This window comes from Amblyomma maculatum, chromosome 2 (assembly GCF_055883805.1).
Source record: "Amblyomma maculatum isolate TAMU_Amacu chromosome 2, ASM5588380v1, whole genome shotgun sequence".
NCBI lineage: Eukaryota > Metazoa > Arthropoda > Arachnida > Ixodida > Ixodidae > Amblyomma > Amblyomma maculatum.
Genome location: NC_139345.1, coordinates 120,867,958 through 120,893,864, shown reverse-complemented (window position 1 = coordinate 120,893,864; position 25,907 = coordinate 120,867,958). Strand labels below are relative to the sequence as shown.

General features: G+C 46.6%; 1 protein-coding gene across 1 annotated transcript in view; it reads left to right on the top strand.

Moving 5' to 3' along the window:
- Nucleotides 1–25,907, top strand: part of LOC146199729 (retinal guanylyl cyclase 1) — a 195,452-nt gene that overhangs the window by 69,603 nt on the left and 99,942 nt on the right. The window contains exons 2-4 of the mRNA XM_084592806.1: nt 15,124–15,425; nt 16,471–16,662; nt 19,746–19,980. Coding sequence (XP_084448932.1) covers nt 15,124–15,425; nt 16,471–16,662; nt 19,746–19,980 — 729 coding nt within the window. The remainder of the gene's footprint in view (nt 1–15,123; nt 15,426–16,470; nt 16,663–19,745; nt 19,981–25,907) is intronic.

Here is a 25,907-nt window from a genome sequence, read left to right as displayed (position 1 = left end):
ACCGCAGAACGGCCTGGAAGAGAGAACCAGTTGATGCCCTATACCAGCGCGCATGCACGGAGCACATGATCGTGTGCCGGCGAATGTTAGCGAATGTTATTGGGACTGCATTGGTTCAGTACCTTAAGGGTTTCCCCAGGAGAACATCTGAAACCATAATAGATGCAACTCACACTGCAAAAAGCCGCAGATATCCAACAACCCCGAGGCGTAAGGAGCGCATACGAGAGCGCGTCTTATATCGCGATGAAATTCAGAAACACGGAAACGTGCTGGCAAAAAACGTTAATCAAAAGCCTGTTACCGCACTCCTTGGCATCTGCTTCTAATTTCAATGCGGTTATATTCCAGTATCGTCATCTGGACCCGTTTAAAGCATTAACCCTTATTACCTCGTTCCGCGGTGTCGCGTCGTCATCGGAGTTTGTAGCGAACCTGCTCGGTTTCAATTTGACAGGCGGTAAGACTGGAGAAGGAGAAATACGTATTTGCGTCTTTAGAGAAGAGGATAATGGAGCGTGGGAGAACAAAAGGAGTCAGAGCTGGTGGAAGGTGGAAAAGTAGGAAAAGAGGAGGAACACATTTCTGAAGGTGGTGAAAGAGTATATGCGGAGAAGACAACAGGTGACGTAGTGGCTTGGCTGTTGTCGCGGCTGCCAGTGGAGATTGATTCAAAGTGCACCGCCGGAAAACCATAGGTACGAACGTGCCCGGGGTAGACCAAGACCCGCTGGTCAGGAACTAGGAAAGTTTATGCGACTACACTTTTTCCAGTTTCAACACCAAATAAAAACAGCGAAAACGTGGTGCATATTCTACACACTTAGGCTCGACAAAATCAATTGTGCTAACATGTGTCGCACTTTGGCTTCCAAAAACAACATGTTGCAAGCTGTCGCAAGGGCGAGTACTGCAACGTCTCTACCATGCCAGCCCTGCGGCCACTTCCTAGGAACCTGGGCTTCTTGTTCTAATTATTATTTAATTTGTTTTCGCGGTAACAAACCAGCGGCACTCCTAGTTATTTATTATAATTAGTTGGCCATACCATGCGTACAAAATAACGCGGCGTACTATGATACTCTCCATCGCAAACTGCCGCACATATTTTTTTCTAATATATTGCAGTTACCTTTTCTTGTAACTCCATCGGAACGTTTACTACATCTCTAATGCTAACATAATTTTGGCAGAAAACACAAATACTATCGGCGTACGCCAAAATTTTCAGTTCGCATGATCCAAGCTGAAAACCTGCTATTTGTCTATTATGAAGCACTAATAAACGAATGGGTTCTAGATAAATTGCAAAGAGAAATTGCGACATCAGGCAGCCTGTCACACGCATGATCGCACTGGTATGCTGTCCGCAAGGCATATTTTTTTTACATTTGTGCGTGCGTGCCACCAGTAAAAGGAATATTTAGTGCGTGAGTAATTACGGAACCGGCGTTTGTGAATTATAGAATAGTGAATGAGGCCTTTAATGATACAGCGTTAGATTGATTTATGTGAGGCCGAATAATGTACTGAACCGCAGAATATATTTTACTTGCAATTTGTCGTTTTAATCGTGTTTATAACGTGCGAAAATGCTGCACCGTGATAGTTGGAATAAAAACGAGAAACAAGGACAGAGAACCATCGAAAGTATTACTCGCGCCGTTGGTCTACGCCCGCATCTTCGGACGCTGAGCGAGCAGCGCCGCTCTAAGTGCCCTGAGAACCGGGAACTTGTTCCCGCAGTCTCCACCGTGATCGTCGAAGTCGAGGTCAAACACGGCAAGTCCGTTCGCCACCTCCGTAGTAAAGCCGACGCTTCGAGGTCCCAGCGACGACATCCAGCCCTGATCGCCGTCCCAAGCAACAAAGCACTCGCTGACGTTGTCGTGCCAGTGATGCCAGGACGTCTTGCAGATCTCTCTGTACGGCACCCGGCGGACGAACGTCGCCGGTGCGCCAACATCATGAAGACTGCGGTTCTTAAGGTGAAACTTGAGGCCGCCAAATGATATCCCTATCAGATACCGGGGCACCGGTTGCACATATTGTGCAGCGGCAGCGCCAGAAGCATAGTCGGCGCTTTCCGCCATAGAAGACAGCAGCGTCTTAGATAGCTGGTAGATGAACTCTAGGGACGAGCCCTCGTGGACGCTGCGGCGAGGGTGGGGGCAGGTGGCAAATTGCTGTTGCCGCGAGTCCCTGCCGTAGCCTTGAGACGGCGGCGAAATGACCAGCATGTCCTTGGTGTTGGCGTATATCTCGGTGCGGTAGTAGCGAACCTGCTGGCGCAGGTCCCGCGGTAGCACCACCGCCACAGAGACACCCCGCACGGCCATGATAAGGTCGTGGACGCGGAAGGCGTGTTTAAGAATCTCCACGTCTTCCAGGTAGACCGCCAGGCCCCCAGCATTGAGCTTCTGCACTTCTTCAGAAAGCTGCGTAGCGAATCGTGCAGTGTTGGCCAGGGCCGCGTCTAGATGATTCACTAGAACGCGGTGTCCTCCGAGGGTCACAAACAGGCGGCTCGGAGGCAGGAACTCGTCGTCCATGACCTTCAGGAACTCTGTTAGCTGCCTGGTAACCACCACTTGGCCCCTGAAGTTTACATCTACGCAGCAAAATGCCACGTCTGTGCATAGTTGCACGGGAAAGTCGTACACCGAGAATCCCGGAGATCGGATGCTACTTCGGTCATCGTAAAAGCAGAACAGTAGCCATGGCGACAAGCGACGTTTACGGGGGCCCCAAACGCCGTCGACTGTCTTGCGATCCGAGCCCGGGACGAAAACATCAGCTCGTCCGGCTTGGCGTTTTGTGCTGTCGGACGTGAAACTTGGCGCTACTGCACTCGCGTATGTTGTGGCCGAGGTTGCAGTCTCTGCAGCTGATGACGAAGTCGATGGTGACGTCGTGGAAGTTACGGTCGTCGCAGCTGATGATGGCGACGCCGCGGAAGTCCTTGTGGTTGCGTGACCTGTCGTTGACAACGTACCCTGTGGTTGAGCTTTCGATAAAGGAAAAAGCGAAGCGTTCAGAGAGGTTGAACCAGTTTCTCCTCCCGACAGGGTCAGCGGTAGTACTTCGTGCGGTTCTTCCGCCGACTTTCTTTCGCTGTAGGTTTCTTCGGTACCCGAAGCATCTGTCACTTCGCCGTAGTAAGCGTCTTCGTTGCCAAATACCAGCTCTTGTTTGTCAAACGCGGTGGTTCCATTTTTCCCCGGTGTCGTAGCTGTATCCGAGCTTGCGCTGCTCTTCGTAATTCGGCTTTGCTCTAAAGTGACACTTTCCTTCTCGGTGAAAGCGTGCGAGCTGCTTGCCTTTTTTCCGCCTTTTGTTCTGCGTCCTGGTTTTCGTGTGGCAGTTCGATGCTCACCGGTCGACAGAGTCGCCGAGTAGTTGGGAAAAACATGAAATTCCTCCAGCGCTGAGTGAGGCAAGGGAGCATTCTGAAGCCGACTCGCGGGTGGCCTTTTCTCAGTGGTCGTTGTGGCGTCGGTCTCGTTGACGAAGACGTCCTTCGAGTCGCGCACGATGACCGTGAGCACCGTTGTGACGCCGCATAGGCCCAAGAGTAGCAGTCCGGCGAAAATGGCGGCGGCAGTTCCCTTGCTGAAGCCTCTAGGGAAAGAGCTGCGCTGTTCGTAACCCTTTCGCGGGATGATAGACGATGAGTCACCGCTCATCTGGGAACTGGCGTTAGAAGCAAGCATGGCAAAGCAGAGCGAGAGACGTATGTATCAGCTGCGAAATGGCCACGGATCCCTTCAGTGGTTTGCAACGGGCGTTCGAGCAGCGTGCACGTTCAGGTTCGTTCTTCTTCATCTGCCTTCACTCATGCTTGGCTGCAAAGCGGCGAAGGCAATGCCATACAGAGTGCTAGACTGGATACAGGTATCACGTGACAGGGCTATGGCAGTCATTTACACATTTATGAGGCGTAATATTAGACATATGGCGACATTATTACATAATTTGCATCGCCATCTGCAGTAGCCTTGAATAGAGCTCCAACAGTCACAAAATCTTACGGTCCTGTAAATTCCACTATTTAAAATGCAGAATTAAATTCGGCATTGTTTTTGGCTGAGTCAAAACGAATGCAACTAGTTTCCGGCACCAGTAATTTCTCAGTGCTACATTCGGTTAAAAACACGTGTCTGTTCTCAGTGAAACGCAGATGGGGACGCTAAAAGGAAGAAGTGTTCATGAAGAAAAACTTTCATGCTATACTATACCAAGGAGGTTATAAAAAAGCTGATGGAGTGGAAGTCGCCTATACCGGCCAATGGGCTGGGGTGAAGCTTGCGGTGGTCATCTCGAGCGGGGCAAGAAGTGGCCTGCAAAACGCTTGGGAGAGCTGTTCGTCGGAGTTACCACTGTGTTTCAAGTGTTTAAAGGACTTTTAGATAGATATAGGGAGGAGGAGGGAAGGCAGGGGTGTTAACCAGAGAGGCCTACGGTTGGCTGCCGTATACTGGAGAAAAGGAATAAGGGGATTAAAGATGTGAACGAAAATGGGGCATGGAGCACACCCACAATTTCTCACTCAAGCCGGTGGCTGACAAGTAAATAAACAGTGCCCTGTATGACAGTCGACTGTCATGGCCGTGGGCCGAGGACCTTATCCGCCGTTAGAGGGCGAGGCTCGAAGCGGTCCTGCGCATAACGTAACTCGTGTGTTTAATTCGCAGATGCAGGGCATTCACACAGGAGATTTTCGACTGTCTCTTCCCAGCCACAATTTTCACGGGCAGGGGGCTGTCGGCCGTTCCAATCCGGAAAGCATACTATTTCATGAAAGCAACATCGAGCCATAAACGGCACAGCAATGTTGCATCTCGACGCCCTATCTTAAGGTGAAGACAAAGGTGCTGTCCAAGATCAAGTTGAAAAATTCCCCGTGTTCCACGCTGAAAGTGTGATCTCCAGGGCCTAAGAGCGAAGCGCACATGCTGCGTCAACCATGGGGATATTGACTGGAACAAAGTCTTTGTGGGCAGAGCGGGCAGCCTCGTCCGCCTTGTGGTTTTCATTGATGCCGCAGCATCCTCGCAACCATCGAAAAATAATACCATTACCTTTCGTTATGTCGCCGTGGTACAACTGTCGAAACTCTGCAACGAGTTGTTCATGTGATCTGCGGCGTAGTGCAGCTTGCAGGCCAATTGAAAGGCTGCTTTAGAATATGTGAACAAGGTGCAGTCATGTGGATGCTCTTGGTAAATGAGTTCAACTGCAGAGTGTAGGGCAGCTAGCTCAGCACCAATGAAAGAAAGATAGCACGCCTTAACCTTTATCAAAATTGACTTGGCAGGTATTACCATGGACCCCGGGAACTGGTTGGATTAACTGAGCCATTTGTGCAGACAAGTACATGATGTTGATGTTTGAAGGGCTGATAATCTAACGTCATCTTATTTAAGAGCAGTTGATGACATTCCGGCTTCCTTCGTAGTTATAGGAATATACATTTGTATCCGAGGTTCATGCACACTCCATATTGGGGCATAGCCTCACGGCAAGGATGTGATCTGTGAAGGGATGTATCTGCGATGAGCTTCTATAGCTTTGGCAAATACAGTGCTTGGCCTAATTACTGGAAGTGTTGCTAGATGATGACTGGGGACCCTTGTTAGGTGCTGAATATGTTTTCTCATTGTGTCAACAGTAATATGCGTAGAACAGGATGTTCCCGGGCAACAAGAATAGTCGCTGCAGTTGAGGCACATTTATGGAGTCCAAAGCACGTCGGAGTACTGGGCCGTTCTTAGCTCTACTCATTGCAAAAGTCGTAGCGCAACCTCAATGTCAAACCTTTGAGCCAAGCCACAGCAACGCTAGTAAAATATAAGTGTGTAGCTCATGTCGAGTATAATAGCACAGGATTAAACACAGTTTTCACTTAAACATAGTTAATTATTTAACTGCTATTAAACTTTGGACCTTATGCGACATCAATGAGTTATATATCGTTAGATAGCTTATATCAAGTATAATTGCACAGGGTTGGATTAAGGTAACTTATTGATGATAATTACTTAATTTTAAATAAATATTAAAATTCATGCTATACATTCAAATCGTATAGCAGTGGACAGCTTATTCTGATTATATTTGCCCTGGATTACCTGCGCGCCATAAATATTTACAAGGGTTCAATGCTGCTGAACCAAATATTGAGCGAAAGCTTTAGCTGCGGGTGATCGAGCGTTCTTCAGTGCACGTTAAAGAACTCCAGGTGGTCGAAATTTCCGGAGTCCTCCACTACGGCGTCTCTCATAGCCTGAGTCGCTTTGGGACGTTAAACCCCAAAAACCAGAAACCAAACCAACCATTTTCTTCTATATTTCTTCTTCCTCAGCCCACATATAAAGCCCCGGTTTAACCAACCCATCTGAACGCTCCTTAGTGGCCTATAGGAGTAACGTGAATGCCAGGGTCCTAGCAGGCTGATTCTGACATACCCGTCCCATGTGTAACGAGACCCAAGTTGGCAGCTCCTGCCAGCCCGTGTGTCACGTGGGGTGTGACGTCACAGCGTCACGTGGGTAAAACGTAACTGCTGCCGGGTCACGCGAAGGCTTGGAAGTGCGAGTAGTATAGAAATTGCATTTTATGCTATATTTTCAGGCCATATATCGTTGCGTAGCCTATATCGAATACGGTTGTACTAAACTAATATCATTTCACTGTACCACGGTATTAACTTCTAATGTTTAATAATTACGATTAAAATTGAACTTTGTGCCTGTCAAGTCATATATTGTTTAAATAGCCTCGACGAATATAATCCAATATCAAAAGCTAAGCAAAGAAAAAGCCATGTAAAGCACCGCTAATGCTCCTCTAACTCCATTCAACCCAATTAGATGGCCTATTTCTTTCCATTTTAGCGGCACCACTACGCAGCTTCCTCGATCGGGATCGGGCCCATACCTGTGGAATAGCTGGTGAATGCCTTTGTCAGGGCCCACTACAGCTGAATTTATAAGCTCCCTCAAAAGCTGAAATATGCATAGCACCGGCCTAAAGTACAAAATAATATATGCGGCAATTTGCGCTTGTTCATGTACTTCAATGTACTCACTTGAGATGTAGAAACGAACAGTCATATAAGCTGTCAAAACAAAAGTAATTCAAAGCACGATAAATAGTAATGTATGAAACAAACTTATATAGCGGGTGAATTAAATGTTTTGAAAAACCCAGAGGAGATGCGTAGCTTCTGATGCACCGCAGAAAAGAAACTGAAAAGAGGAAGCTGGTACAGAAATTGGAGGGCTGAGCGCAGTCATGGCGAGGCGCAGTGCGTCGTCAGTCTTTTCACGGAGAAGAGATGCGATGGGTTGTAGGCTCCCGAGAAATTCACCGTGGCGCAAAGAAGTGGGGTAGCTGAACGGGTTAGAGACCCAGAGCGCGAAGGAGCCAGCGGAAATAGTGAGTACAGCATAGGGCAACGGAAGGCACTTTCGGCGCAGAAATGTATGTGCTGGCGTGAAGAGGACAGTTTAGTCGCACACAGAGTCACAAGTGATATTTACAAGGAGGGCAGAAGAGGGAGGAATGTCGATGTTTTCGGCGACGAGGGCTTTAGCGCATAGACTGGAAGTAGCGTTGTCTGACACGGGCCCGGGCAGCGCAGAAAATTCGACCTCAGCGCGAGCACAATCGATTACAGCGGCATGACGCGACAGGAAATCCCAGCCTAAAATTACAGCGTGTGAACAACTTGACCGCACGAAGAACTCAATTGTGTAAAAGCAATTCTGGATCCCTACTCGAGTGGTGAACGCTGCTGAAAGCTTGATTTGCTTAGCGCAGACCGTTCGCAGCGAAAGTCCTGAAATTGACGTCTTCACTTTCTTTAAAAAGCTACAAAGTTTTGCGTCCATTACCGAAATCGAAGCACCAGTGTCAATTATAGATGAGGACTTGTGAGGGTCGCAGTTTTTTCCTCTGGAACTGCGGCCTCTAGATTTCCTCATGTGAAGCGTTCTGTCGACGTCGCATCGGAGAGATAGAGCGGCATCGCGGTGACGGTGAATGGCGGTCGAACATGGCTGAGCGGTCTGAAGAGAAATGACGGCTTGCTGGAGGCTCAGTAGGCGCGGAATACTGAGGCGTCGGAGACCAGTACCCAGACCTTTGAGTAGGTGGGGCTGACACTGGGAGACGGTTTCGGCAATAACGGGAAATATGTCCAGCCAGCCCGCAAGTGTAACAAATTGGCCGGTTATCTGTCGTGCGCCAGGGATTGCGTGGTCTTGGAGCCGGTCGAAAATAGGTTGCTGGCGCTTGCACAGGCACTGCCGGTAGAGTGTATGTTGGCGGCCGAGGTCGTGCAACCATTTCGGCTTAAGTCAAAGGACCAGCGACAGGCTTTGGGATGACATCGTCATAGTTCATAGGAGCGGCGACAGGTCCTGAAATAGCGTCGGTATAAGTCAGAGGAACAGCAGCGACAGTTGAGCCCGGATGGAAACACATACTGTTTTAAATAATGAACCTGACCATCACACTGATACAGGCAACATTGCTAAGCTTAAAAGCAGCAGGTGCTATCAAGTTCGTATCGTTTGTGGCCAACTAACAAAAAAAAACAGCAAAGGTTGAAGGAGGAACATTAATTCCGGTGGATTACGCAGATACGCATTGCCAACAACATGAATACGAAGATCAAACCGTTTATATTTTAGGAAACAGAAATAATTTACTGCCTGAAAGATAATTGTGATTAAAATAGCAAATTGATGCCACACTCGCAAATATCAAAGTAAGTAAATTATTAAAATTTAAGAAGTGCTGCTCTGTTGAAGTGTAAACAAAACATCATTTCCCCTTCAGAATACATTATTCACTAATATTCCACCATGGTTTCAATAAAACCGCAAACTGCGAATAAGACGTCATCGTTACATACATTCTTTTTGTAACTGAAAACAGTGGCATTAGTCGTCGTTAATATCATACGATCCTGATGCTGCCTACTGAACTTTCATGGGTTCTGAAATAGGATATCTCATGAAAGGATGGACCTCCCTTTGTACTTTGTACTAAACATATGCCACTCTTTCGTTATTTGATGACTAATGATTTTTTTAATCTTTGCAAAGTTTGTAGACATCCTTGCGTAATTTATTGCAATCTATGAGATGATGATTCAACTGGGAATTTTTTTTTCTGGTGACATGCTCAGCTTATTTAGCACTAGGTGCTTTGTTCTCAAATAAATTGCCTAAATGTTTCAAATTCTGCTTGCAACAGATGCTGCTACTTCTCTTTTCGCTTAATGACCAATTACTTAATTTTTCCTCTCAAGTAGAGGGCACTTACGACTACTTGTGCTATGAATGTGAAATCATTAATTCCCCTTTATTCTAATTAAATCCAGCATAAGCCGAATCAGTCACCTTTAATACAACCTAATCCACATTACTTCAACGTGATCACTGTTAATCTAACGCAACCCTCCGAATCCTAAGTAATCACCTTTAATTAAGCGTATTCTGGCATAATATAGGTTAATTCATTCAAAGTAATCATCCTTAATCCCATGCAAACTGCCATATTCCAACTTAAACCACAGTAATCGAACATTATCGCGCTAATTAGTAGAACGTGTTACGCACTAATCGCTCTTTACTCATTAATTCAATGTTAGTATAACCTAATGAAACCTTAATTCAACTTCCTCGCCTACTCCACCTTAATCTACCCATGATCCAACTTCATCCACGCTTTATCCGACTTAACACGTCACTACTGTGCACGACATACGACTTCACTGCCTCATAAGCACCATACAAGGCCTCCGTAATTTTTCCGACGCGTTTCTTTATTATGGCGTACGGCGACGGCTTTTTTGCCCGAACAATTTCTGTACGCTTCCCGTGATAATCTTGGGTAGATTCTTCAGACATCTGCACTTTATTATCATCATCAGCAGCAGCCTGATTATACCCACTGCAGGGCGAAGGCCTCTCCCATATTTCTCCACTTAACCCGGTTCTGAGCTAGCTGCATCCACTTGACCCCTGCGAACTTCTTAATCTCATCCGCCAACCTAACTTTCTGCCGCCCCCTGCTAGGCTTTCCTTCCCTTGGAATCCAGTTTGTTACCCTCAGCGACCATCGGTTATCCCCTCTTCGCACTACATGTCCTGCTCATGTCCATTTCTTCTTCTTAATTTCCACTAGAATGTCGGTAACTTCAGTTATTTCTCTGACCCACTCTGCACGCTTTCTATCTCTTAATGTTACCCCTACCATTTTTCGTTCCATAGTCCTCTGGGTTGTCCTCAACTGAAGTAGAACTCTCTTGGTTAGCCTCCACGTTTCAGCCCCATAGGTGAGTACAGGCAAGATGCAACTGTTGTATACTTTCCTCTTAAGCGATACCGGTAAGCCGCTAGTCATAATCTGCGAGTGCTTGCCAAATGCGCTCCATCCCAATCTTATTCTTCTTGTTATTTCCTTTTCATGGTCCGGATCAGCGGTTACTACCTGTCCTAAGTAGACATACTCGCCTACTACTTCCAGTATTTCGCTACCTAATGTAAACTGCTGTTCCTTCCCAAGGCTGTTGAGCATTACCTTAGTCTTCTGCATATTGATTTTCAAGCCTACCTTTCTACTTTTTCTGTCTAGGTCATCAATCATTATTTGCAGTTCATCCCCCGAGTTGCTTAGCAAGGCAATGTCATCAGCAAATCGCCGATTACTGAGGTATTCTCCATCTACCCTTATCCCTAACTGCTCCCATTCCAAATCTCTAAATACTTCCTCTAGACAAGCTGTGAATAGTACTGGGGAGATTGTGTCTCCTTGCCTAACACCTTTCTTTATGGGAATTTTGTTACTTTCTTTATGCAGAACTATGGTTGCTGTGCTGCCACTATATATATCTTCCAGCACTTCCACGTATACGGCTCATCTACCCCCTGATTTCGCAATGCCTGCATCACCGCCGAGGTTTCAACTGAGTCAAATGCTTTTTCGTAATCAATAAATGCTATGTATAAGTGCTGGTTATATTCCGAGCATTTTTCTATCACCTGATTGATGGTATGGATATGATCGATAGTAGAGTACCGTTTCCGAAACCCTGCTTGATCCTTTGCTTGATTGCAGCCTAAAGTTGTCCTGATTCTATTAGCGATTACTTTAGTAAATACCTTATACGTAACAGACAGTAAGCTGATTGGTCTGTAATATTTAAGGTCCTTAGAGTCCCCATTCTTCTGGATGAGGATAATGTTTGCATTCTTCCATGGTTCCGGTACCGTCGATGACACCAGGCACTGCGTATACAGGGTGGCCAGTTTTTCTAGCACGATATCCCCCCCCCCCCCCCCCCCGTCCTTCAGCAAATCTGTAGTTATCTGATCCTCTCCAGCTGATTTCCCCCTTTTCATAGTTTCTAGTGCTTTCTTGACATCGTCCTTCGTCACTGATGGAACGTCTGTTTTTCCCTACCGCCAATCTCATTACGGTCCTGACTACTTTGGCTACTGTAGAGATCTGTATAGAACTCCTCGGCTACTTTGACTATCTTGTCCATATTAGTGATGACGTTGCCCGCCTTGTCCCTTATCGCATACATCTGGTTTTTCCCTATGCCCAATTTCTTCTTTACCGCTTTAAGGCTTCCCCCGTTCTTTACAGCATGCTCAATTTTCTCCATCTTATACTTCCTTATATCGGCCACCTTGCGCTTATTGATTAGCTTTGATATCTCGGCCAATTCGATCTGGTCTGTTGGATTGGAAGCTTTCATACTCTGGAGTTTCTTAATCAAATCTTTCGTCTCCTTAGACAGCTTACCGGTATCCTCTCTAACTATCCTACCGCCTACCTCTACCGCGTACTCAGTGATGATATCTCTGAAATTATTGTTCCTTGCCTCTAGGGTAATGTCACCATCCTCAGTTAGAGCTGAATACCTATTTTGTAGCGAGATCCCGAACTCTTCTGCCCTCCCTCTCACCGCTAATTCGTTGATGGCTTTCTTTCTTACTAATCTGTTGCGTTCCTTCTTAAGATTTAGGCTAATTCGGGACCTCACCATCCTGTGGTCACTGCATCGCACTTTCCCGATTACCTCTACATCCTGCACAATAGCGGGGGTTGAACACATTATGAAGTCGATTTCATTTTTAGTCTCTTCATTAGGACTTTTCCACATCCATTTCCGGTTCTTCCGTTTGCTGAAGAAGGTATTCATGATTCGGAAGTTATTGCGCTCTGCAAACTCAACTAGTAACTCCCCCCTGCTATTCCTAGAACCAATGCCATAGTCACCTACCGCCTTGTCTCCTGCCTGTTTTTTCCCTACCTTGGCATTGAAGTCGCGCATTAGTACAGTATACTGCGTCTTTACTTTTCGCAGTGCCGATTCTACATCTTCGTAGAAGCTTTCAACTGCCTGGTCATCGTAACTACATGTAGGTGCATAGGCCTGTATAACCTTCAGTTTACACCGCTTATTAAGCCTAATTACGATGCCTGCAACCCTCTCATTAATATTATAGAATTCATCTATATTACCCGCTTTATACTTATTGACAAGGAAACCTACTCCTAGTTGTCGCCTAGCTCTCTGGTAAACCTCGATAACACAGTACATGCCCATCCTTCAGTACAGTATATGCCTCATTCGGCCTCCTAACCTCACTAAGCCCTATGCCATCCCATTTCATGCCCTCTAGTTCCTCTAACAGCACTGCTAAACTAGCTTCACTAGCTAGGATTCTAGCATTAAACGTTGCCAGGGTCAGTTTCCAATGGCGGCCTGTCCAGCGGAGCCAGGCTTTCTTAGCACCCCCTGCGGCGTCACAGGTCTGACCGCCGCCGTGGTCAGTTGTTCCGCAGCCGCTGGTGGCTGAGGGCCGGGGTTTTATGGAGCTTATCATAGGAGGTTGTGGCCAATTACTGCACCAGGGTGGCCAACTCCTATTCTGGTGAGGGAGTGCGTTGCCGGAGGTGTTCACCGGCATCGGGTTGCACCCCAAACCTGTTTATGCAAATCCATCGACACGCGGATTTTTTCTTTTTTTTTTCATCCTGTGAAGAATTGCGCGGCACCGCGATTTGAACCCCGGTCCTCTTGCATGCGAGGCGGATGTTCTACCGCTACGCCACCGCTGCACTTTATTATGCTGAGCCTTTATCATGATTACTGGCGCCTGTAGCCGCTCCGGGAATAACAGAGCCGGCACAGAGCCTATATGCAACCATGTCATCTGTCAAGTTCAATCAAATATTTCTCGATTAAAATGAACCAAACACAAGCGGACTCCGTCTTTCGCTTGCCAGCCTTCGCGGCGAACAGCTCGTTCCCAAAGTACTCGCGCCTAAGGATTATTTGGAAGCCTAGCGGAGTAGAAACAACCGCTTTATGCCCACACGTAAGCGCCGCAATACAAGGAGCACGGCCGGTTCAGAATGAGCTTTAACGAGCGCAACTTGTGAAATGTGACTCCTGGTTTCGGTTTCGCTGGGTTAATACTACCGCAGCCACGCATGATCCAACAATTTTTGTCTTCAGCGTGTTAGATGCCGCGCACTTGAATAACCTCCGCTTCTCAGTGCGCTCACACAGAGCGCTCTGCAGCAACTATAGCTCGCTTTTTGCTCCCCATATTATGACGGTATGGAGGCTTAACCCGACGGGCGCTTCCTCTACTCCAGCAACTCTTTTATAACCTCCTTGGTATATAACCGAGCTGTTTCATTTTTACGTAACTACAGCATAATTTGTAACCTTCAATTCCGCCCCTAACATATCCAGTGGGGCCATTTCACCATTGCATGATCCCGCTCTATTAGCGGCAGCGTCCCACTAGATAGATCACTGTTAGCATCGCAATTTTAACGGGGTGATGAGAAGTGTCACCTAGCTCGTAATATGTTGCGTGCTCCATTATTTTTAGGTTAATTGATTATTTCCTTCGTACACTCCAACACTACTCCCTTGACCTTTTCCACCAATCCTCAAGTCGACTCTGCTTCAGCCGAGCAGCCTCACAAAGCGTGCAATAAGAGAAATTGTTTGGTATGACGTTATGAGAACATGTACCGACTCTGCCAACGACGTCGTGATTTTCAATAATTGGGCCTGGCTTCTTTTTAATGATTACTTCAGCTATGCTCGACTCCAGCTTTTCATCTACACTGGCTCTCTTAATTGATCTTGTCCCTTTCATAGGTAACGTACGCCTTTAGATAAATTAATTCCCGTTACGATATGTAGCGCCCGCTCTTTTTGTGTGTTCGTGCAATTTTCTGCAATATTTACTTCGCCGATTCAAAAACAGTGCATAACTTTCACTACAGAAATTGCACTGCCTTGGATTCGTTTGGTTTGGTTAATCGGGTTAACTAACCAAAGCGACTCAGGTTATGAGGGAAGCCGTAGTCGCTCCGGAAATTTCGACAGCCTGAGGCTCATTAACGTGCACTGACATCGCACAGCACACGGGCGCCTTGCTTTTCGCCTTCATCGAAAAGCGGCCGTCGCGGTAGGGATTCCATTCCTCCTCCTTGCGTATAGTAGTCGAGCTCCCTACCCACTACGGTACCGTGTTGGGGCAAATATCCCTGTTGAATTACTATTTATATGCATCCAGGGTAGAACGAGAGAAGATGGCTGCACAGTATGAAAGAGCACTGAACAAGGTTTAAGGGGGAGCCTCTGTTCGTAAGCCGAGCCAACGTTTCGACAAGTGCACTTGTCTTCGTGTTGGCGGGTGTATATGAGCCTTTTGGATAAGGTTCACCGTAGTTTGGCACGGACCATCACTTCCCTGTTATGAAAAGAGAAATCGAGTATGAAAGAAATGCTCCAATTACCTCGAGCAAGAAAAAAAAACCGTAAGACGACGCATTCTATGAGAAGAAATATTTTCAATCAATGAAACAGCAGATAAATCGATCCAGTTTAAAAGAATGTTGGCTTCTTTCTCGTCTATGGATTGTTTGCTGTAATGCCTGAAAAGGCACTGTGGGCAAAACTAAAACCGTTAATTCTGCCCTCCTTTTATTTTATGTCATACAGTGCCATACTGTAGCTTGTTCTATCACACTGCGTCCTCCTCACGCGCCCATGGCATCCCCTTTCAGCCGTGCTGCTGTCCATGGACCCTTGGGGACTGCTGTTGAGCCGGGCCCTTCATGCGCTGCATGGTCAGGGCGTGGGGCGCGCGGGCTTCGCCCCGGCCCTGTTCCTGGTGAGCGCACCGCGGGCGCTGCACCCGCGAGGCATCCTTTCGCCTGCGCTGCTGGCGCTGGATGCAGCAGCGCCCGAGCTGCTGCGCGCCCTGTTCGTGGTGACCTTCGTGTCGGCCGACACGTCGTACGCCAAGCTCTGGAGGGATCGACGCGCGCAGCAGTTACACCGACAAGCCGCGGCGCACACGTCGGCCGTGAGTACGCTTGACCAAAGTGATATACCGTCTCATAGAGTGTCAGTGTATTCCCCAATTTGTATCACAACCCGACACACTGCTTCGCCGGAAGCTGTGATACTAGAAACTTGGAAGCCTTTTCGCCTCTTTATATATGTCTTATTTTCTTTTGATTTTGGCATGGAATTTGAGAAAATTTGTCTGGTGCTAATACCGACTCGTCTTTGTGAACGAAAGAAAGAAAAATTAACAAATTGCATCCCATATAAAGGAACACAGAACTTACCAGGCTCATCATACCTCCAATACATGGAGTACAGCAGCAGATCAGCGATATTAATGAGAAGCACTTCTATACTAGCACCTTAACCGCAAAGTAAACACTATAACGGCATGTACGCTGATACAGGAGAACATACAAGCGTTCCAGAGTTTAGAGGCTTCTTGCTGAGGCTATTTTTCCCTCTCTTAATGTGTGGAGCAGCTTAAATCTCACATTTACGCGCTGTTAAACATATTTCCATGCACAGATCCTTAGGGCATAATGACGCATATGTAGAGAACTGTACTTCCTTTTCTCTCCTTTTTGTGTTCACTTGTTTATCCCTATACTAAATGTTTCGTTCGAGTTTTGTGTTCCTCATCGATAATACAGCACAAACTACTGCTAGGAAAATCTTCCTTATTGCTGAAATCTTCCGAACGGATACAGGCTGAAATCGCTATCGATTTGCGTAAATGGTGCTTGACATTTAATTGAAAAATTCGTGGAAAAGCTTATATTTAACATGCAGAGGAGCAGGACAAGAAACAAGGACACAAGAACACACTGAAAACAGGACTTCTTGGACTTTGTGTTCTTGTGTCCTTGTTTCTTGCGCTGCTGCTCTCCACGATGCCTCACCTACTGGCCCACACGAAGGTATTAATCGACTTAAATTTAAAGTTGTCAGCTAGTACTAAATCTCTAGGAAACAGCAGTAACACTTGTTACTGCATGTATCTGGTTACAGTATTCATTTTGAGCGCAATGGCCACATCGCTTTTTTTCATTGCCTTACAGAGCGAAGTGTACGCGGCCTTCCGCTACTTCAACGCTGTGTCGCTTCTCGTCACCGCCCTGTGGAGATCGTCGTCGTTACAATCAAAAGCATCGAGCGGAGATTCACTACTGCGCCCCGGATACTCGTTCTTCTTCAATGGCACTTTCCCCAGTCTCCCGGCAGCATCGAGTTGGGCTGGCGCTCGGGGACAGGTGAGGCCCTTCGTTTGCGCTGGAGACGAGTTTCGGAGCGAGCCGCCGTGACATTTCAATGGTTCATACATTGAACTGCTCTCATGGGCTTGGCTTGTTCGCAGTGCAACTACTTAGCAAGTTGTCCAATGCCGATTCAGTAGCAGGTTCTAATTATATGGATACTCATTTCGCTCAGAGCCGATCTTCTACGAGCTAAAGGAGGTATATTATATGCATGCCGCATCGTCAGCGGGTGTATTTACACTCAAATAGCGATCTCATGCAAACTTCTTGATACGTGTCTCTGTGGCCAGGTCACATCCGCGCGCACTTCTAATCTGTGATCACGAAATCCATAGAACTCTCGACTCAGTCATCTCAGCCATTAGTTTTAATCTGAGAAATCGGGAAAATATGAAATCTTCGGCTTCAAGATTTCCCCGCGATAAATACGCATTTCACCGACGAAAGCTTCTCAGTCGAAAAAACTACAGAAACATTTCTGTTGTTACGACAGAATTTCTGTGTGGTTTTTTGACCGAAAACCTGTTGTGACAATAGAACTTTCTATAGTAACATCAGAGCTTTCTGTAGTTACAGCAGAAATGTGCTACAGAACTATAGACAACTAAAAGATACTATAGAGAAACTACAGAACTACAGATAAGTACTACAGAACTGCAGGAAAATCTGACGTTCACGACAGCACTACAGAATTATCTGTCGTATTTTTGACATGGTTCTGTAGTTCTTTTCGACTGGGAGGGCATTTTAAAAGGCCACACAAGCGAAGTAATCAAACTTTTCTTGGAAAGAAAAAGATCGATAGAAGTGGTTTTCCACAAAGCTCTCAGGCACTTTCAGAGCAGCCCGAAGTCTGCCTTTTGCTAGTGTAACTAAAAGCACAGTTACATGCTCTTTGGAAAATCGTTTGACTGTCATATTCACCTAAACCATTTCCTTACTAACATATAACGGTAAAAGTACAAATAAAAAAATACAACGCATTATTTATCAATCCTGGCTGAAATGAAGGCAACAAGAAACAGGATAAAATACTTTCGCTGTTTTTTAAGTGGTTTTCTCCAACCTTCAACGGCACAGTCCGGGTTAATGCGATCGCTCGGCAACTCTCCCTGGGCGAGAAGGACTGTTCATGACAAGCACAGGCCTCCGCATAACAGGCGGCTGGTACGGGTTATAAGCGCAGTAAGTAAAGCCCCGTAGGGATTATATTGCGCATAAACAAAAACTACGACTACTATACGTCTAGCTGAGGAGATATACAAGCCAGCTACAAAAAGCGTCGACCCTTTCCTCCATCAATTTCGGAGCGCGGCTTCATTTCATGCTGCTCCTATCAAGCATTTCCACTTCTTGCCCATTGTGGAGGCTGTAAGCAGCTGTGATTAGCTGGAATTGCTGACGCTTCTGGAACAACAGACGACATCGCCAGAAGAGTGGCCCAGAGAGCAAGTCCAAAACATTCCGCTAAATGTACATGTAAGCCAGCGGTAATTGCCTCAGGCGAACCAGAAAAAAAATAATAAGAGGTGAAGTAGTCACTCAGAAGAGCGTCGCAATTATGATCCCACTTGTACCATACGCACGGTGTGACCATACGGAATGGCAAGAGAGGAAAGGAAGGGGGCCTCGCCGAATACCCCGAGAGGCACAGTTCGCACATTTATAGCTCTGCGGTTACTGGACAGGCCTCCGTAGATTTTGTGCGGTAGTAGGGTCCACAAATGGCGTTTTGTAATAAGCGGATTGTTAGGTCCTGTTTTGTTCTTCCTGTCTGCTTTCGTGGTACAAATGAGTCTAAACCATTGACTACCATATGCAGCTACACTATTTATTCGGTAAAATATAAATCTTCTTGGTACTAAGGTATGGTAAAATATAAGTCTAAATGTTTGCCGCAAATCATTCAAATCTGTATGTGTTCTTTTTTGTACAGCCGCCGGCATGCTGCTTTATCACTCTGATTCTGGCACGCGTATCAACTTTGTGTTCTTTTTTTGATCATGCTCGTTGTCGCGAGACGCAGCTTTATCAGTTTCATTGTCGCGAAAGATGCTCCGAGATGTTTCTCGAAGATTTCGGCCACTCGCGTATACTTCTGCAATGTTCTAGGTTGTGCTAGTCACCGTTTGCGGTTTTATCTTCGTTTGTAGCCTTTAAATAGAGCAATGACGCGTGAAAGTGGAATTCTTAGTTCGACAATCGACGAGCACGTTTGTTGCTATCGCCGCTGCCGAGTTGCTTAGTTCTTTTGCGGACGCAAGTCAGCCCGATAAAGGGTTAATTTCAGTGCTATCACGCTTGTATTATATTTTGGTATCTACGGCCTTGTCACCCCTACGTGACATTATATTCATCAATCCTGGCTGAGTAAATTGAAGGTTTGCCTAAATTAAGAAGACAGCAAGAAAGGTTAAGCGTGGCGTCGACTGTTACTACCCCGTTTCAAAGGGGACGCACTTGACTTCCACCTATCTATCCATCCATCTTGTGTGTCTAGTATCGTGGTCATTGTGAGACATATAGTTATTAAGTCCCGTTTGGTTCTGAGCAAAAAGATGTCCTTCAGGCACTTGTGTAGTTTTCCTCTGGAAAACCTTCACACTCCAGTGTTCTGGGGCACTTTTTTTTCTTGTGTATAATGGCAATGCTGCAACCAGAAACCATTTTACAAAACTCGAATGCATGTACGCTTTTATTGAAAAGTTTATAGTCAAGGGGGTCTACTTCTGAGCCATACTATATGGCTTTTAATGCATTCCTAGGTTTCCAAACTTGCTGAAGGCAAGAAGATTTGTCGTCCTACCCTCTCCAATAACTAGGACTTCCACGATGGTTAAATAAGTAATAATATACGGCTTAAAAGCAAACCTTCTGGGCTCTAAACTTTTGACAAAGGCTGTACATAGACAGGCCATGGATAACAATTTTGATGATAACACGCAGAACGGTATAGACACACTCGAGGCATGACTCGTGTCACTTAAAGAGAAATGCGGCCCTAAATACATATCCGGAAAATGCCAGCCAGAAGACGTCTTAAATTGTGGCGTTTCTGGTGCCCCGAATGGACGCAGGTGCAGAGCAAGGCAGTGCTGCTGGATTACAGCCCCGGCGCGAGGGGCTTCGTGGCAGTGCGCGAGACAGAGTTCCGCGATGCTGCGCAGCCTCTCCGCAGCGGCGCCTACCAGGTGTCGGACCGGGGCTCCTCACGCTCTTGGATCGGCCGCGTGGACTGGCCCACAGGCCGCCGGCTCGAGCCGGACCCGGAGTGTGTCCTCAGGGAGATCCAATGCGGGGGCACCTGGGCGAGTGAGTGTACTCTTTGCACCTGCTACAATACCTGTATTAGATGATGCTGGGCGTCCACACTCCGTCGTCAACTCTGGAAGGATCTGCTCAGACAAGCTGCGCCGCGCAGGTCGACAAGCTTTCATGCTCCATCTACTGTGGTTATGGAAGGCACGACCATCGGCGATTATTATATACGTTCCTTTTAGAGTGATTCTTTTATACGACTTTTCGGCGGTTGAGCCACGTTTCCGTTGCTGAAGTTGTCCGTGTATCCCAGCGACAGAGAGCCACGAGCCTTGATAGAGATACGAGCCAAGATAATTTCACCGAAGAAGATAAAGAACAGCCATGAGTTCTTCGCCGCTCGCTCGTGGCTCTTTTTTCTCTTGTTCTGGGAAATGCTCTTCGGCTCATAAGAAAAATGGTGATTTGTAATTGCAGATATATACATTACAAGCATCTTTCAAATTATTTGTCTCAATATATCGCAAAAACACTTAATTAGCTGCTCTCAAATTTCGTCCTTCAATTTTTTTTTTTCTTCGCGATACCTTTCGATGGCATATTATTGAAAGTTGCAACAGACTCTAGCATTTTGCTTCAATGGGTTATCTCTGTAACTGTTTAACAAATATGTTATGACATATGCCAGGGATGACCAAGCTACGAGTCGCGAGCGACACGCGACTTTTCGCGGGGCCTTAGTGCGGTCGCTTGCTCGTATCTGGCATCGGTTATCCCTCATATCTAAATGGGCTGCTGCTGTTTGCAACCACGTCATTCATGCGTGGCAGTGGCAGTGTAATTCAAAAGCTCAGGGAGAAATATCTGCATGTGCCGTATGCGCTGCGACGACCACCAGCTTTGCTGAGGATATAAATATTACTGATCACGACCCTCTTTTGGAGTTTAAGCTCTACTTTTCCCATCCCACATCTGAAGGTCGTCTGACTCGGAACATTTGACCTTGAACTCTCGCGATGTGCAGCAAACATTGTCTCCATTTCCCAAGGTCATTCCACAGGGCAAGCTAGGTTCTGCGGTGTTCTGCCCATGCGCCTTTAACATCTGCGCCTCGCCGCAGCTGTGCCGCATAAAACATTGCCGTGACTGAAACCGCACCCGGTGCGCGTACGTTGCGCGCGTGCGTCTGCTTGAGTTTTAGATCTGCATCTTTCCCTTTCACTTCCACAGTCGATCCGAGCAGGAAAATATTCGAAATCCTAATTATAACGTTCCTTTCTTTTTTGTTTTTGTCCCCATAAATTATCGCGATTTCCACCTCCTCATTTTTTTAATTTATGCGAGATCCTGAAGCGTCATCAGGCATTACAGAAATGGGGATGAATTATGACCAAAATAAAAACCGTAAGTGCCGAATAGAACATTTTAAACACATCAGGTTTGAATACAAACTGTTTTGCACTCAAGAATCCTTAAGCTGTTTAAAATGGCTTGAAAGGAGAAATACAAGAATGTGCGTCAACTTAAAGAATGGAATTTAAAATTTTTCACGGGGACCTAAGGTTTCAATGATAAAACAAAAACTACAAGCCGCGAAACCTGGCAAATTTTTCCAGCCTTCGACTATTTTCCGAAGGAAAGAATTTTTAAATAAAATAGCTTTGCACATAAACGGCTTAGCCTCATTTGTGCAGTCTCTTTAGCGGTACATTGCTTGGGGGCAGAAGTTTCTTTTAATATATAAATGCGATCCTAAACTGCATTATGCATAAAATTAGGCTGGAGATACATTCTTCTATAGCTCACCTCCCGCCACTCTGTTTTCCTTCGCAAAAGGGACAGTCGGATGCCTATGCTGATTAATTTGTCGCAAAACGAGCAGCACGGTTTTACAAAAGTTCAGATTTGGTTTTTCATGCCTTCGTGGAAGGATTAAACGCAGCCCAAGCACGTTCTAAAACAAATTGAACATTTGAAAAGTTCCGAGAGCACTGCAGACTCTGCAGTGGAGAAATACGAAAGTCTGAGCGTTGCTGCTGCACAAGGTACATCGCGCCCCCCATTTCCAACACAACCAGCGTTCCGTTGAACGCATCAAAGTTCGCCGGCGTTCTATAATTTATTCACAGTAAAGGAAAGACACAGTGTCTGTCACTCGCGGAATCCCGCTTTTATCATCCTTTACGGTAGACGAGGAGAATTATGTGCGTTTCACGCTCGCGGGCGTGGCGCAGTTGGTTAAAGTGCTCTGCTGGGGATTCGAGCGATGGAGGTTCGATTCTAGGTCGAGACAGGATTTTATTGCGAAAGCAATACTACTAGCACTTCGAGCCTTTGGCGTGTCGTGGCGCCTCCGTACATGACCTTTCACGTGACCGTGTGACGTCACGCCATACCGAGAGACGGGGCCCCAGCTCGCGCCATCGGATGGTGGCGGCGAGTCCTTACAGGAGCCACAGCGGCGGCGTCACGCCATTTTCACGTGACCGTGTGACGTCACGTCAGACCGAGAGACGGGGTCCCAGCTCGCGCCATGGGATGGTGGCGGCGAGTCCATACACGGCGCTGTGTCGCAGCCGAGAGAGGACGCTCGCTATTTGAGACGTCACAATAGGAGGATAAATGGGGCTGTGGCTGGGCTCCTCATAGTAGTCGAGGCGCACCCGGCGAACAAAGCGCAGCCAAGGGTATTGCTTTCGCAATCTTCCAGGCTTAACCAAGCTAAGACTTTAGCCAACTGTTTTGTTTTTCTGATGGCGTCAACAAGTAGAATCCCTCGACATCCCCCGGAGTCTCGCGAGAAAGAGGGACACTTCTCGAGGGCATACGGACGGACACTCTGGCGAATCACTTTCCTCTTAGAAGTAGTCTTTCTTTCCGAGAATGGGATACAATTCTGAAATTGTAGCAGAGGAAACTAAGTATCTTTATTTATTTCGAAATGACGCAAGTCAACGTGTTTGTTACAAGTCACATTTTATGTAAAGGTTGCGTCCATGACTTACACTCGTGTAAACATTCAGTAACACGACATAAATACTGTAACGTGATTCGGCACGTACTTCTTCAAAACGAGCAATGTACGGTTTTCTTCAAATTAATTTTCATTATCCTCACGTACCCACCACCAATCAAACATTCAATTAATATCTGCTTAGAAAAATAGTTGCTATATTGAGCTGTTCTGCATAACACGCAACCATCCGCCAAGAGACGCGCAGAATAGGTCATCTCTCAATAATGACCTTCAAGTACAAAGGAAAGGAACCAAGCACGGAGCCCAACACTCACGTGACACAAAGCGCACATGGACTGGCAGCCATTACGGACAGCGTACTTTTTCCGAAGGGATAAGTATTCGCATATCTAGCGTGTAAGCTAATTTAACCTAATTCTTGCTCATGCAGCTTTGGTATTTATTAACAGGACGCGCAGGATGACACCAAAGGACTTGATAAAACTCGAAAGAACGCAATATATGCTGCTGCAGTCATCGAGAGGAGCCGCTGGTTTCTGAAATCTCGGTTAATTGTATGATGCGTGAAAACCAATAACGGGAGGTACGCTGGCCACTGTCCAAGACACGTTTCATTCACTATAATGCAGTGGATTGTAAGATGCGTTTGAGTGTTTCACATGCAGTACTGGTCCACTAGTGAGACCGAATGATAATTGGGTAGAATACTCAAGGGGACACTTTTATCAGCTAGAGCTACTCGACCAGTTTTCTAGTTCAAGAATAAAGAAGATGGAAGCAATAGTTGTTTTCCAACAGCACAATAATAACTGTAAAAAGATCGAATGCGAATGATTCAACATTTGCCACGCGAAGTTCACACCAGCTGCTTTCAACGCTGCCTGTTCCGACAGAATGAATTTATAAAGACATCAGGCTGAAATGAACTGGAATAAAAACACCACCTCCGTAAACGCTTCTGCCTTTCCTGTAACGTGAGTCGTTTGCGGGAAATACCGCGAAAAACAAAATGTCGGCCGTTATTCACGCGCTTCAAATAATTAATGCTTAATCACTTGCCATCTATTTTTCTCCGCCGGGGAGCCCTTGTGTAGGGAATCGTACTTCAGCTTTACTTCATTCTCTGTTTGTCTGTTAATTTCGCTAAAAAGTTTGCTGTCTCTATCTCTGTCCCTATCTCCATCTCTATCTCTATCTCTCTATCTCTCTCTCTCTCTCTCTATCTCTCTCTCTCTCTCTCTCTCTGCGTAACGTTTCGAGATGAGATGGCCCAGCTTGTCGCGGATCCAAGGTTAAGCAAGCACTGCCTAGGCGAGCGGTGCGCTCCTCTTTAAACCGCGGCCAAGCGCGCGACGAGGCACGCCGTTACATTAGCCAAACTGTCTCCCACCTTTAACACAATTTAAAAGGCGAATGCGATAGCGATGTTTGGTTTGGCTGACGGGGTTTAACCTCCCAAACTAACTAAGGCTATGAGAGACGCTGCAATGAAGGACTCTGAAAATTTCGACCACATGGGGTTCTCTAACGTGTACTGACATCAGCACAGCACACGAGTGCCTTACTTTTTGCCATGCATCTAAAAGTGGCCATCGTGGCTAGGATTCGATCCCGCAATTTTGGGTGCAGCTGTCGAGAGCCCTAAGCACTGCACCGTCACGACGGGGCCGATAACGGTGTGTTTGGATTCGTTGCTCACGATGGCAGTTGACGAAGACGACGATTTGTGATCCACAACACGAGAGAGTGACAGTGAAACACGCAGAGTATCGGCGGCGCCGTTAGTTACGAGGTCTCGTTCAAACCTGTTCAGCTCCCAGTGCGCGTTTTTTTTTTTTTCTCCTAGGGCTATACAAGATTCGTGGTAGGTTTTCACGGTGTCAAGTAGAGTTCTCGTTAACAGTTACACCTTCCGTTGCGAACAACTAGCACGGAATACATTCGGGAGCTTATGTCTATCGGCGCTAATGGATGCGCCGCGTGGGGGTATTTCTAGCTCCAAAAGGCATTGCGTCACTTTAGGGGCTCGAAGCGTATCACGTGGGACGGGATTCCGAGGCGTGTCGATCCGCCGTACCGGAGTGCAGCTGGTGCGGCTATTTCTGGGCGAGGCCGTCTTTCACGGCAGGCCACGCGATAATCAGATCGATGGTTCCACGACGCGTTAGACCGTACGCGTCAGCTCTAAGGGCCCTGGACATCGGATCCAGCAACCACGTTCGCTGCGAACGTGCCGCAACAAACAGCGGTCGCTCAACTCTATACTTTTCCCGTCGCCCAAACAACAAACCGACGCAACCTGTATTTTGTTTCTCTCGCTCGTTGCGGCAATCCCAGCGCGCACAGACAAGTACCTACAGCCAAGAGCAGAGGACGCGTTCAGTGCCGATTCAGTTTCCCCCTAATACTTTTATATCTTGATCGTTGACAGCTCTCGCCTGTGATATCAGGGCTGGAACCAAGCAATGACATCAGTCGCCGGCTAGGTACTAAATGCGGGGATGACCAAGAGAAACGAAGAAAAAGAGTGCAACGAGGATTGTCGCCGGAAGACGACTATCTGCTCCAGCGCAGTGACAAAGAAAAAGAGCGCGTCCTAAAGAGGTCCCTATGGGCGTAGTCCATTGCGGATTGTATGGCAAACTATATAAACCAATTACACTATCTCGGTGGAAGTGAAACCAGGAAAAAGCAGTTCTCCGAAATGTACTGCGCAACAGCACGGCCCGCCTCTTCTGCAGGGGCTGTGCGCTTTCGAGATGTGTTTATTAATCTGAAGCCTAATTCAACAAAAATGTTGTAAGCCCCAAAGAGCAATCAAAGCCTACATCCTAGAACTTGAATAACTTATATATATTCTGTCTAAAAACCAGTAAAATTGAATTGACTGCAGTACGTCTTACGTACTGCAGACAACGGGGCCTAAATAATAGGTGCTGTGTCTAGCCTCCCTGTGGTTGTTTCCTTCATTTATTTCGCGCGCAGTGGCATCTGGTTCCAAACC